Source organism: Catharus ustulatus, chromosome 30 (genome assembly GCF_009819885.2).
Source record: "Catharus ustulatus isolate bCatUst1 chromosome 30, bCatUst1.pri.v2, whole genome shotgun sequence".
Taxonomy (NCBI): domain Eukaryota; kingdom Metazoa; phylum Chordata; class Aves; order Passeriformes; family Turdidae; genus Catharus; species Catharus ustulatus.
The window spans coordinates 1,348,546-1,362,180 of record NC_046250.1 but is presented as its reverse complement, the minus strand read 5'-3'; the positions used below and the strand labels follow the sequence as shown (position 1 = coordinate 1,362,180).

At 49.3% G+C, this 13,635-nt stretch overlaps 1 protein-coding gene across 2 annotated transcripts; it reads left to right on the top strand.

Moving 5' to 3' along the window:
• The first annotated feature begins 51 nt into the window (after positions 1-51).
• MRPL9 (mitochondrial ribosomal protein L9) lies at positions 52-12,215 on the top strand. 2 transcript variants are annotated; one of them, XM_033082762.1, is made up of 7 exons: positions 52-136; positions 2,603-2,762; positions 4,537-4,658; positions 6,812-6,859; positions 8,749-8,850; positions 10,069-10,152; positions 11,872-12,215. In XM_033082762.1, the coding sequence occupies exons 1-7, from the start codon at positions 74-76 to the stop codon at positions 12,001-12,003; spliced, it is 711 nt and encodes a 236-aa protein (XP_032938653.1). In that variant the 5' UTR covers positions 52-73; the 3' UTR covers positions 12,004-12,215. The 2 variants fall into 2 exon arrangements, with proteins under 2 accessions (XP_032938653.1, XP_032938654.1); XM_033082763.1 differs by lacking the exon at positions 11,872-12,215 and adding an exon at positions 11,751-11,864.
• The last annotated feature ends 1,420 nt before the right edge of the window (positions 12,216-13,635 follow it).

Genomic DNA, 13,635 nt, shown 5'->3' with positions numbered 1-13,635 from the left:
CTGGGGTCCTTCCGTGGGGTCCCGCGCAGGCGCAGTGCCGGCAGCGCGGGCGCCGTGAGGGAACGGCGCCGCCATGTTGGCCCCGGGGGCGGCGGGACGGGTGCTGAGCCGGGCCCTGAGCCTGAGCCATGGCCCGGTGAGGGAATGGTGGGGGGGTACGGGGGGTCGGTACCGGGGATGGGCCTTGAGGCAGGGCGGAGGGGCTCCGGCACTGAGAGGGGGCCGGGAGTGGGTCGGGGGTCGGTACCGGGGTCGGCGGGACGGGCCCTGAGCCGGCCCCATAATTGCGTTATAGAATCCTATAGCCCCTATACCGTACCCGGCCCCAAACCCCGTTATAGAATCCTATAGCCCCTATCCCGTACCCGGCCCCATAACCCTGTTATAGAGCCCTATAGCCCCTATACCGTGCCCGGCCCCATAACCCCGTTATAGAACCCTATAGCCCCTATAACCCCTCATTAGAGCCCCCCAGACCCCATAACCCCTCATTACAGCCTCCTAAACCCCATAACCCCTTCACTGTGCCCCCAGATCCTAAACCCTCTTTCTGGGGGGAGAGTTATAGTGTCTGAGAGGGGCTATGGGGTCTGGTGGGGGCTGTAGGGTCTGTATAGGGCAGGTGGTGTCTGGGATTCTCTGGGGGTGTTATGGGGTCTGGGGGTGTGTTGTGAGGGGTCTTTGGGGTCTGGGATGATCTGTGGGCAGTTCTGGGGTCTGGGATGATTTGGGGTCGGTTATGGGGTCTGGAGGGTGCAGTGGGGATGTTATGGGGTCTGGGAGGTGTAGGGGGGCCTGTGGGATCTGGAGGGGTGTAGTGGGAATCTGTAGAGTGGGGGACTTATGGGGTCTGAGGGGATAATGGGGTTTTGTGGCGTCTGGGGGCTGAAATGGGGTTTTGGGGGTATAGTGGGGGTTTATAGGGTCTAGGAGCTGTAAGGGGAGGTTATGGGGCCTGTGGTTTTATGGGACAGCTGTGGGGTCTGTGGAGGTTTTGTGGGGCAGCTGTAGGGTCTGGGGAGTTGTAGGGTCTGTGGAGGTTTTATGGGACAGCTGTAGGGTCTGGGGAGTTATGGGGTCTGTGGAATTATGGGGTCTGTGGAGGTGTTATGGGGCAGCTGGGGGGCCTGTGGGGTTATGGGGTCTGTGGGGTTATGAGGTCTGTGGAGTTATGGGGTCTGTGGGGTTATGAGGTCTGTGGGGTTATGGGGTCTGTGGAGGTGTTATGGGGCAGCTGTAGGGTCTGTGGAGTTGTGGGGTGTGTGGAGGTTTTGTGGGGCAGCTGTGGGGTCTGTGGAGGTGTTATGGGGCAGCTGTAGGGTCTGGGGAGTTGTGGGGTCTGTGGAGGTTTTGTGGGGCAGCTGTAGGGTCTGTGGAGTTATGGGGTCTGTGGAGTTATGGGGTCTGTGGAGGTTTTGTGGGGCAGCTGTAGGGTTTGTGGAGTTATGGGGTCTCTGGGCTGTGGGGTCACCAGCACTGCAGGGGTCAGCACCACCTGGGCTGCCAAGTGTCCCTATTCCAATCCCCATTCTCATTGGGAACACTCTGGAATGTTCCAGAACCCTGCAGGGCTTGGTGCCCATCCCCATTCCCGCTGGGAACACTCTGGAATGTTCTGGAACCCCACAGGGCTTGGTGGTGTTGGAGCAGGCGTGCTTGGTGTTATCCCCATTCCCATTGGGAATGTCTGGAACATTCTGGAACATTCCAGGGCTCCATGGTGGTGCAGCGGGTGTGGCTGGGGTTATCTCCATTCCCATCCATTCCCAGTGGGAATTTCTGGAACATTCCAGGGCTCAGTGGTGGTGCAGCGGGTGTGGCTGGGGTTATTCCCATTGGGAATTTCTGGAACATTCCAGGGCTCAGTGGTGGTGCAGCGGGTGTGGCCGGTGCCATCCCTGTTCCCATTGTGAATCTCTAGAACATTCTAGAACATTCTGTCCCATTCCAGGGTTCTGTGGTGGTGGAGCGGGTGTGGCCGGCGCTATCCCTGTTCCCATTCCCAATAAGAACATTCTGGAACATTCTGTCCCATTCCAGGGCTCAGTGGTGGTGCAGTGGGTGTGGCCGGTGCTATCCCTGTTGTGAATCTCTAGAACATTCTGGAATGTTCCTTAGGGCTCGGTGGTGGTGGAGCGGGTGTGGGCAGTGCTATCCCTGTTCCCATTGTTAATCTCTAGAACATTCTGGAATGTTCCTTAGGGCTCCGTGGTGGTGGAGTGGGTGTGGCCAGGGTTATCTCCATTTCCATTGGGAATCTCTAGAACATTCTGTCCCATTCCCAGGGTTCTGTGGTGGTGGAGCGGGTGTGGCCGGTGCTATCCCCATTGTGAATCTCTAGAACATTCTGGAATGTTCCTCAGGGTTCTGTGGTGGTGGAGCGGGTGTGGCTGGTGCTATCCCTGTTCCCAATAAGAACATTCTAGAACATTCTGTCCCATTCCAGGGCTCAGTGGTGGTGGAGCGGGTGTGGCCGGTGCTATCCCCATTGTGAATCTCTAGAACATTCTGGAATGTTCCCCAGGGTTCTGTGGTGGTGGAGCGGGTGTGGCCGGTGCTATCCCCATTGTGACTCTCTAGAACATTCTGGAACATTCCCCAGGGCTCCGTGGTGGTGGAGCGGGTGTGGCCGGTGCCCCTGGCCCGCGCGGGATCCCCGCCCCGGCTGCACCCCCGGCGGCACCGCGTGTTCCGGCTGCTGCGGGACGGCAAACACCAACCCCGGGGGGACATGGAGCTGCTGCTGACCAGAACCGTGCAGGGTGAGAGGGGGAGGCAGGGAGTCAGGGATTCCCAGCCCCTTCTGTCCTGGCAATTCCTGCATTCCCAGCCTGTTCTGTCCTGGCAATTCCTGCATTCCCAACCATGATTCCCCATGATCTCTCATGATTTCCCATGATTATTTCCCTTTATTTCCCATGATTTCCCATGATTATTCCCCATAATTCTTCACGATTCCCCATGATTTTCCCATGATTATTCCTCATGATTTCCCATGATTTATTCTCCATAATCTCCCATGATTTATTCCCCATGATTCCCATGATTATTTCCATGATTCCCCATGATCTCCTATGATTGCCCATTATTTATTCCCCATGATCTCCCATGATTATTCCCCATGATTTCTCATGATTTATTCCCCATAATTCCCCATGTTTCCCCATGATTCCCATGATTTATTCCCCATAATCTCCCATGATTTATTCCCATGATCTCCCATGATTTTCCCATGATTTATTCCCCATTATTCCCATGATTTATTCCCCATGATTCCCCATGATCTCCCATGATTTCCCATGATTTATTCCCCATGATTCCCCATGATCTCCCATGATTTCCTATGATTTATTCCCCATGATTCTCCATGATCTCCCATGATTTCCTATGATTTATTCCCCATGATTCTCCATGATCTCCCATGATTTATTCCCATGATCTCCCATGATTTTCCCATTATTTCCCATGATTATTCCCCATGATTCCCATGATTTGCCATGATTTGTTCCCTATGATTCCCCATGATTTGCCATGATTTCTCATTATTTATTCCCCATGATTTCCTATGATCTCCCATGATTTCCCATGATTATTTCCCATGATTTCCCATTATTTATTCCCCATGATTCCCCATGATTTCCCATGATTATTCCCTGTGATCTCTCATGATTATTCCCCATGATTTATTCCCCATGATTCCCCATTATTTATTCCCCATGATCCCTATGATTATTCCCCATGATTTCCCATGATTTATTCCCCATAATTCTCCATGATTTCCCATTATTTATTTTCCATGATTCCCCATGATTTTCCCATGGTTATTCCCCATGATCTCCCATGATTTATCCCATGATCTTCCATGATTTATTCCCCATGATGTCCCATGATTTTCCCATGATTTATTCCGCATTATTCCCATGATTTATTCCCCATGATTCCCCATGATCTCCCATGATTATTTCCCATGATTTCCCATTATTTATTCCCCATGATTCCCCATGATTATTCCCCATGATTATTCCCTGTGATCTCTCATGATTATTCCCCATGATTATTCCCCATGATTTATTCCCCATGATTGCCCATTATTTATTCCCCATGATCCCTATGATTATTCCCCATGATTTCCCATGATTTATTCCCCATAATTCTCCATGATTTCCCATTATTTATTTCCCATGATTCCCCATGATTATTCCCCATGATTTCCCATTATTTATTCCCCATGATCTCCCATGATCTCCCATGATTTCCTGTTATTTATTCCCATGATTTTCCCATGATTTATCCCATGATCTCCCATGATTATTCCCATGATTTTCCCATGATTTATTCCCAAGATCTCCCATGATTTTCCCATAATCTCCCATGATTTCCCATTATTTATTCCCATGATCTCCCATGATTTATCCCATGATTTTCCCATGATTTATCCCATGATCTCCCATGATTTCCCATTATTTATTCCCATGATCTCCCATGATCTCCCATGATTTTCCCATGATTATTCCATGATCTCCCCATGTCCTGCAGACCTGGGCAGCCGTGGGGACCTGGTGAGGGTGAGCAAAGCCGTGGGCAGGAACCGCCTGCTGCCCCAGGGGCTGGCAGTGTACCCCAGCCCTGAGAACCTGCACAGCCTCCAGCAGGAGCAGGTCAGCAGCAAAAAAACCCAAAAATGGCATTTGGGGGGTGTGGGGGGAGTTTGGGAATTTTTTGGGATTTCTAGGGATTTTTTTGAGGTTTTTTTAGGGATTTTTTGGGGATTTTTTTGAATTTTTTGGGGTTTTTTTGAGATTTTTTTGGGATTTTTTTGAGATTTTAAAAGGATTTTTTTGGAATTTTTCTGGTTTTTTAATGGATATTTTTAAGGGATTTTTTTTAGGATTTTTTTAGGGATTTTTTGGGAATTTTTGGGGGATTTTTTTTGATTTTTTAAGGATTTTAGGGGTTTTTTGGGGGGCTTTTTTGGGGGTTTTTAGGGATATTTGTAAGGATTTTTTTAGGATTTTTTGGGGGGATTTTTAAAGGATTTTTTTGGCATTTTTAGGGATTTTTTGGGGATTTTTTAGGGACTTTTTAGGATTTTTTGGGTTTTTTTGGGGATTTTTTGGGGGATTTTTTGGGTATTTGTGGGGATTTTTTTGGGGATTTTTAGGAGGTTTTTTGAGAATTTTTTGGGATTTTTTTGGCAGTTTTTAAAAATTTTTTGGTGATTTTTTTTGTACTTTGATTTTGGGGGGAATTTTTGGGCAGTGTACCCCAGCCCTGAGAACCTGCACAGCCTCCAGCAGGAGCAGGTCAGCAGCAAAAAAAACCCCAAAAATGACATTTGGAGGGGTTGGGATTTTTTGGGATTTTTTTTGGGATTTTTTGGGATTTTTTAAGGATTTTTTTGGGTATTTTTAGGGATTTTTTTGTGATTTTTTGGGCATCTTTTTGAGATTTTTTAGGGATTTTTTGGAATTTTTTTTTATTTTTGGGGGGATTTTTTTAGGGATTTTTAGGAGTTTTTTTGAGAATTTTTGGGGATTTTTTTGGCAGTTTTTAAAAATTTTTTGGTGATTTTTTTTGTATTTTTTGATTTTGGGGGGAATTTTTGGGCAGTGTACCCCAGCCCTGAGAACCTGCACAGCCTCCAGCAGGAGAAGGTCAGCAGCAAAAAAACAAAAAAATGACATTTGGAGGGATTGGGATTTTTTGGGGGATTTTTAAAAATTGTTTTGGGATTTTTTAGGGATTTTTTTAAGGATTTTTTGTGATTTTTTTGTGGGATTTTTTGGGATTTTTTTGAGATTTTTAAAGGATTTTTTTGGATTTTTTTTGGGTTTCTTTAGGGATATTTTTAGGGATTTTTAAAGGATTTTTTAAGGATTTTTAAAAGATTTTTGGGGATTTAAAAAAAATTTTTTTGGGATTTTTTGGGATTTTTTGGGGATTTTTTTAGGGATTATTTTTTATTTTATTGGGATTTTTTAGAGATTTTTGGGGAATTTTTTGGGGATTGTTTAGGAGTTTGGGGGGATTTATTTTTTTTATTTTTAAAGGATTTTTTGGGGAGTTCTTTTAGGATTTTTAGGGATTTTTTTGTAATTTTTGTTTTAATTTTGTTTTATTTTGGGGAGATTTTTTGGGATGTTTTTGAGATTTTTTTGTGGGTTTCTTTTCATTTTGAGGGGATTTTGGGGGGATTTTTGGGCAGTGTACCCCAGCCCTGAGAACCTGCAGAGCCTCCAGCAGGAGCAGGTCAGCAGAAAAAAAAACCCAAAAATGACATTTGGGGGGTGTGGGGGGGGTTGGGGATTTTTGGGGGGATTTTTAAAAATTTTTTGGGGATTTTTTTAGAGATTTTTTTAGGGATTTTTAAGGATTTTTTGTGATTTTTGGGAGGAATTTTGGGGGGTTTGTTAAGGATTTTTTTTTATTTTTAGGGATTTTTTGGAGGTTTTTGGGGTATTTTTTTGGTGATTTTTAGGGATTTTTTGAGATTTTTTTGGGGATTTTTTTGGGAATTTTTGGGGATTTTTTGGAGATTTTTTTAAGGATTTCTTTGGGATTTTTGGGGTTTATTTAGGGATGTTTTTAGGGATTTTTTTAGGATTTTTGGGATTTTTTGGGGGATTTTTTGGGGATTTTTTGGGGGATTTTAGGGTTTTATTGTGATTGGGGGGGGAGATTTTTTTGGTTTTTTTGGGGGGGGTTTGTGATTTTTTTGGGCTATTTTAGGGATTTTTTTTGGATATTTTAGGGATTATTGTGATTTTGTTCCCCCATTCCCCTCATTCCCATTTTCCTGTTTCCCCCCCAGGCTCAGCAGGAGAAGTCGGAGGAGCCCCAGACCCAGAGCGGGCAGAAGGTGACAGGGGACCCCAAATCCCAAAATCCCAAAATTCCCCAAATTCAATCCCAAATTCCCCCAAGTTCCAAATCCAAAATCCCCCAAATCCCCCAAATTCCCCAAATCCCAAATTCCCAAATCCCAAATTTCCCAAATCCCCCAAATTCCCCAAATTCCCCAAAATTCCCAAAATTCCCCAATTCCCAAAATTCCCTCAATCCCAAATTCCCAAATCCCAAATTCCCAAAATCCCCAAATACCAAATTCCCCAAATTCCCAAATCCCCCAAATTCCCCAAATTCCCAAATTCCCCAAATCCCCCAAAATTCCCCAATTCCCAAAATTCCCTCAATCCCAAATTCCCCAAAATCCCAAATTCTCCCAATCCCAAATCCCCTCAAATTCCCAATTCCTCCAATCCCAAATTCCCCCAATCCCAAATCCCCCAAATTCCCCAAATCCCCAAATCCCAAATTCTCCCAATCCCAAATACCCCAAATCCCCTCAAATTCCCGAAACCCCAAATCCCCCAAATCCCAAATTCCCAAATCCCAAATTCCCAAATCCCAAATCCCCCAAAACCCAAATTCCCTCAATCCCAAATTCCCTCAAATTCCCCCAATCCCAAATTCCAAATCCCAAATTCCCTCAATCCCAAATTCCCTCAAATTCCCCAAATCCCAAAAAACATCTGAGGATGTTTTTGGGATTTTTTGGGGGGATATTTGAGGATTTTTGGGGAACTTTTGGGGGATGTTTTGAGGGATTTTTTTCTGAATTTTTGGGGGATGTTTGAGGGATTTTGGGGGATGTTTAGGGGATGTTCTGGGAATATTTTGGGGTTTTTTGGGGGATGTTTTGGACATTTTTGGGAGATGTTTGGGGGATGTTTTTGGGATTTTTTTGAGGAATGTTTGGGGGATGTTCTGGGGATTTTTAGGGATATTTTAGGAAAATTTCAGGGATATTTTAGGGATATTTTAGGGGTGTTTTAGAGATATTTTAGCAATATTTTAGGTATATTTTAGTGATATTTTAGGGATATTTTAGGAAAATTTAAAGGATATTTTAGGGATGTTTTAGGGATATTTTAGGGATATTTCGGGGATATTTTAGTGATATTTTAGCAATATTTTAGGGATATTTTAGGGATATTTTAGGAATGTTTTAGGGATATTTTAGTGATATTTTAGGGGAGTTTTAGGGATGTTTTAGGGATGTTTTAGGAAAATTTTAGGGATATTTTAGGTATATTTTAGGGATATTTTAGGGGAGTTTTAGGGGTATATTAGGAATATTTTAGGTGTATTTTGGGGATATTTTAGGTGTATTTTAGGGGTATTTTAGGGATATTTTAGGAATATTTTAGCAATATTTTAGCAATATTTTAGGTATATTTTAGGGATGTTTTAGGGAAATTTTAGGGATATTTTAGGGATATTTTAGTGATATTTTAAGGATATTTTAGGAAAATTTTAGTGATACTTTAGGTATATTTTAGGGATATTTTAGGGCTATTTTAGGAATATTTTAGGTGTATTTTAGGTATATTTTAGGAGTATTTTAGGGATATTTTAGGGATATTTTAGAGATGTTTGGGATATTTTAGAGATATTTTAGGGATGTTTTAGCAATATTTTAGGAAAATTTTAGAGATATTTTAGATACATTTTAGGGATATTTTAGGGATATTTTAGGGATATTTTAGGGATGTTTTAGGGATATTTTAGTGATATTTCAGGGATATTTTAGGGATATTTTAGTGATATTTCAGGGATATTTTAGGGATATTTTAGGGATATTTTAGGGATGTTTTAGGGATGTTTGAGATGTTTTAGGGATATTTTAGGGATGTTTTAGGGATGTTTTAGGGATGTTTATCATCCCCCTCTTCCCCCTCTCCCCAGACGCTGCAGTTCCTGCGGCGCTGCCGCCTGCAGGTTGGGATGAAGAACAACGTGAGCTGGGAGCTCAGCCCCGACATCGTGGCCAGGCACTTCCTCAGGAATGTCAGTGGGGTTTGGGGGATTTGTGGGGTTTGTGGGGTTTTTGTGGGGTTTGGGAGGATCTGGGGGGTTCCAGGGGTTTGGGGTTTTTGTGGGGTTTGGGAGGATCTGGATCATTCCCTGGTTTTGGGGTCTCTCCTGGGATTTGGGGCCTTTACTGGGTTTGGGGTCATTCTTGGGATTTGGGGTCATTCCCTGGTTTTGGGACCACTCCTGGGTTTTGGGGTTACTGCTGGGATTTGAGGTAATTCCTGGTTTTGGGGTTACTGCTGGGATTTGGGGTAATTCCTGGTTTTGGGATCACTCCTGGGATTTGGGGGCATTCCTGGGTTTGGGGTCATTCCTGGGTTTGGGGTCACTCCTGGGGTTTGGGATCATTCCTGAGGTTTGGGGTAATTTCTGGATTTTGGAGCCATTCCAGAGTTTTGGGATCATTCCCTGGTTTTGGGATCATCCCTGGGGTTTGAGATCATTCCTGGGATTTGGGGCCATTCCTGGGGTTTGGGGTCATTTTTGGGGTTTGGGACCACTCCTGGGTTTTGGGGTTACTCCTGGGATTTGAGGTAATTCTGGGTTTGGGGTCATTCCCTGGTTTTGGAATCACTCCTAGGATTTGGGGTCAGTCCTGGGTTTGGGGTAATTCCTGGAGTTTGGGGTCACTCCTGGGATTTGGGGTCACTCCTGGTATTTGGGGTCATTCCTGGGATTTGGGGTCTCTCCTGGGATTTGGGGCCATTCCCTGGTTTTGGGGTTACTCCTGGGATTTGGGGTCATTCCTGGGGTTTGGGGTAATTACTGGTTTTGGGGTCATTCCTTGGTTTTGGGGCCATTCCTGGGATTTGGGGCCTTTACTGGTTTTGGGGTCATTCCCTGGGTTTGGGGTCATTCCCTGGGTTTGGGGTCATTCCCTGGGTTTGGGGTAATTCCTGGTTTTGGGGTCATTCCTGGGATTTGGGGTAATTTCTGGGATTTGGGATCATTCCTGGGGTTTGGGGTCATTCCCTAGTTTTGGGGTCATTCCCTGGGTTTGGGGTCACTCCTGGGGTTTGGGGTCACTCCATGTTTTGGGGTCATTCCTTGGTTTTGGGATCATTCCTGGGATTTGGGATCATTCGTGACCCCCAGATTTTGGGGTCATTCCCCAGGTTTTGGGGTCATTCCCCAGATTTTGGGGTGCCCCAGTTTTTGGGGTACCCTCTCACCGTTTCCCCTCTCCCCCAGCTCGGGGTGTTCGTGCCCCCCCACGCCCTGCGCCTGCCCCCGGAGCCAATCACACGCTGGGGACAGTTCTGGTGTGACGTCACGGTGAGGGGACAGGGACAGGGACATGGGGACAGGGGCATGGGGACAGGGACATGGGGACAGGGACAGGGACATGGGGACAGGGACATGGGGACGGTTCTGGTGTGACGTCACGGTGAGGGGACAGGGACATGGGGACAGGGACAGGGGGACAGGGACAGGGGGACGCTACTGGTGTGGTGTCACGGTGAGGGGACAGGGATGGGGACAGGGACATGGGGAACAGGGGACAGGGACAGGGGGGCAGGGACATGGAGACAGGGGACAGGGACAGGAATATGGGGACAGGGACAGGGGGGCAGTTCTGGTGTGATGTCACAGTGAGGGGACAGGGGGACAATTCTGGTGTGACATCACGGTGAGGGGACAGGGACAGGGGGACAGGGACATGGACACTTCCGGTGTGATGTCACGGTGAGGGGACAGGGACAGGGGGACATGGGGACAGGGACAGGGATGGGGGCAGGGGACACTTCTGGTGTGATGTCACGGTGAGGGGACAGGGACAGGGGGATAGAGGGGACAGAGAGACAGGGGGACAGAGGGGACAGAGGGATGGGGACAGGGACAAAGGGACAGGGCAATACTGGGGTGACCTGGGCTGGGTTTGGGGTGACCAGGGCTGGGTTTGGGGTATTTTGGGGGTGAGCAGCACTGGTTTTTGGGTGGTGGATTGGTTTTGATATGACCTGCCCTGGTTTTGGACTGGTTTTGGGGTGACTCAGGTGTTTTTGGGGTGACCTGGGGCTGGTTTTGGGGTGGTTTTGGGGTGACCGCTGCTGGTTTTGGGGTGGTTTTTGGGGTCACTAGGGCTGGTTTTGGGCTATTTTTGGGTTGACTCAGGTGGTTTGGGGCTGTTTTGGGGTGACCAGACTGGTTTGAGGGTGACCTGGGCTGGTTTGGAGGTATTTTTGGGGTGAGCAGCACTGGTTTTTGGATGGTGGGCTGGTTTTGGGGTGACTCAGATGGTTGTGGCCTGGTTTTGGGGTGACCTGGGCTGGTTTTGAGGTGGTTTTGGGGTGGTTTTTGGGGTTACTAGGGCTGGTTTTGGTGTGGTTTTGAGTTGACTCAGGTGGTTTTGGGCTATTTTTGGGTTGACTCAAGTGGTTTTGGGGTGTTTTTGGGGTGACCAGGGCTGGTTTGGGGTGACCAGGGCTGGTTTGGGGTGACCTGGGCTGGGTTTGGGGTATTTTTGGGGTGAGCAGCACTGGTTTTTGGTGGTGGGCTGATTTTGGGATGACTCAGGTGGTTTTGGGATGTTTTTTGGGGTGTTTTTGGGTTGACTCAGGTGGTTTGGGGCTGGTTTTGGGGTGACCTGGGCTGGTTTTGGGGTGACTTGGGCTGGTTTTGAGGTGGTTTTGGGGTGACCACTGCTGGTTTTGGGCTGGTTTTTGGGGTTACTGGGGCTGGTTTTGGGGTCACCAGGGCTGGGTTTATGTTGACTCAAGTGGTGTTGGGCTGGTTTTTGGGCTGACCCCGGTGTTTTTGGGGTTGTTTTTGGGGTAACTCTGGTATTTTTGGGCTGGTTTTGGGGTGACCCCAATGTTTTTGGGGTGTTTTTGGGGTGACCCCGGTGTTTCTGGGATGTTTTGGGGTGCCAGGTGAACGGGCTGGACACGGTTCGCGTTCCCATGGACGTGGTGCCCTGGAGCTGTTTCTGGGCTGTTTTTGGGGTGGTTTATGGGCTGGTTTTGGGGTGACCCGGTGTTTTTGGGGTGCCAGGTGAACGGGCTGGACACGGTTCGCGTTCCCATGGACGTGGTGCAGTTCATGCGCCCCAAAACGCGGCGATTCCGGCACTGGCAGGAGCAGCAGCGGCAGCAGCTGGAGAGCAGCAGGGAGCGGCTCCTCTGAGCCCCCACAGGGATTTGGGGTCCCCCACGAGGGATTTGGGGTCCTCAGAATGGATTTGGGGTCCTCAGAATGGATTTGGGGTCGTTTCCCCCTCTCTGAGGAGCCCCCAGACATCGCTCAGTTCCCAGAGAAGCAGCTCAGGATTTTGGGGTTTTCTTGGAGCCCCCCAAAATCCTCCTGAGCCCCCACTCTGATCCCTGGGGTGGATTTGGGGTCCCTCAGTTGGATTTTTGGGGTCCCCAGGGTGGATTTGGGGTCCCTCAGTTGGGTTTGGGGTCCCCAGGATGGATTTGGGGTCCCTCAGTTGGATTTGGGGTCCCCAGGATGGATTTTTGGGGGTGTCCCCCCCACTTTGGGACCCTCCTCTCCTGTGGGGAGCTCCAGGGGAAAAGGGGGATCAGGATTTTTTTGGGGGATCAGGATTTTTTTGGGGGATCCCAGGATTTTTTTGGGGGGGTCCCAAAGATTTGAGGGGATCTCAGAGATTTTGGGGGGTTCTGAGTTTTGGGAGCTGCAGGATTTTGGGAAGAAATCCCACACACAAAAAAAAAAAAAAAAAGGAATTTTTAGGGCACAAATTTGGGGCGTTTGGAGTGAATTATTGGGGGGGGGATGGGACCCCGAGTCCCCAAAGTGCCACCATGGGGTGTCCCCAAAGCCACCCCCGTGTCCTCCCAGGTGGGACCCTCGGGGTTGGGGGGGCTCTGTTGGGGCCACCTCGGCTGTCACCGGCTCTGGGGGACAACGGGGGGGACACGGGTGGGGACACAGACGTGGAAGGAGGTGACACCGGAGTGGGGACACTGTGATGCCAAGGGGTGACACTGTGACGGGGTGGCACCAGCCTGGGGACACTGGGGGGGACACTGAGTGGGTGGCACTGGCCTGGGGACACTGGGGGTGACACTGAGAGGTGGCACTGGCCTGGGGACACTGTGACTCTAAAGTGACACTGAGGGGGTGACACCACCCTGGAGACATTAAGACACTGAGGGGGTGACACTGAGGGAGTGACACTGAGGGGGTGGCACTGAGGAGTTGGCACTGGCCTGGGGACACCGGGACACTGAGGGTGACACTGAGCAAGTGACACTGGCCTGGGGACACTGAGGGGTGGCACCGGCCTGGGGACATTAGGACACAGGGGGAGACACTGAGGGGGTGACACGGGGTGGGGACAGCGGGACGCCGAGAGGGTGACACCGAGACACGGAGGGAGGTGACACCGATGTGGGAGGGGGTGACACTGCGGGGGTGGCACCGACCTGGGGACACTGGGACACCGAGCGGGGAGGGGGGGGGTAACACGGGAGGGGAGGGGGCGGGGCTGAGTTCAGCACCGGGGACAGCACCGGGAGGCGACAGCGACACCGGGAGGGGGGGGAGGGGACCCGCGTGGGCGGACACCGAGCCCGAGCCCCCCCCCCTCCATCCGCGCGTGCGCGCGGCGCCGCCCCCTCCCCAAAACATCCCCAACCCCCCCGGGCCGGGCGGGGCCGATACCGGAGCCCGGAACCGGAGCCCGGGGCCGATACCGGAGCCCGGTGCCAGATCCCGGTGCCAGATCCCAGCGCCCCCTCCCCGCTCCCCCGGTGCCGGTCCCGGTGCCAGTCCCGGTTCCCAGCGCCCCCT

What these genes read in the sequence shown, in the direction of transcription:
- MRPL9 (XM_033082762.1), top strand. Translation starts at nt 74, where the DNA reads ATGTTGGCCCCGGGGGCGGCGGGACGGGTGCTGAGCCGGGCCCTGAGC. An exon ending in AGACCCAGAGCGGGCAGAAG is followed by an intron (nt 6,860 to 8,748) that starts GTGACAGGGGAC and finishes CCCTCTCCCCAG; the next exon opens with ACGCTGCAGTTCCTGCGGCG. An exon ending in AGTTCTGGTGTGACGTCACG is followed by an intron (nt 10,153 to 11,871) that starts GTGAGGGGACAG and finishes TTGGGGTGCCAG; the next exon opens with GTGAACGGGCTGGACACGGT.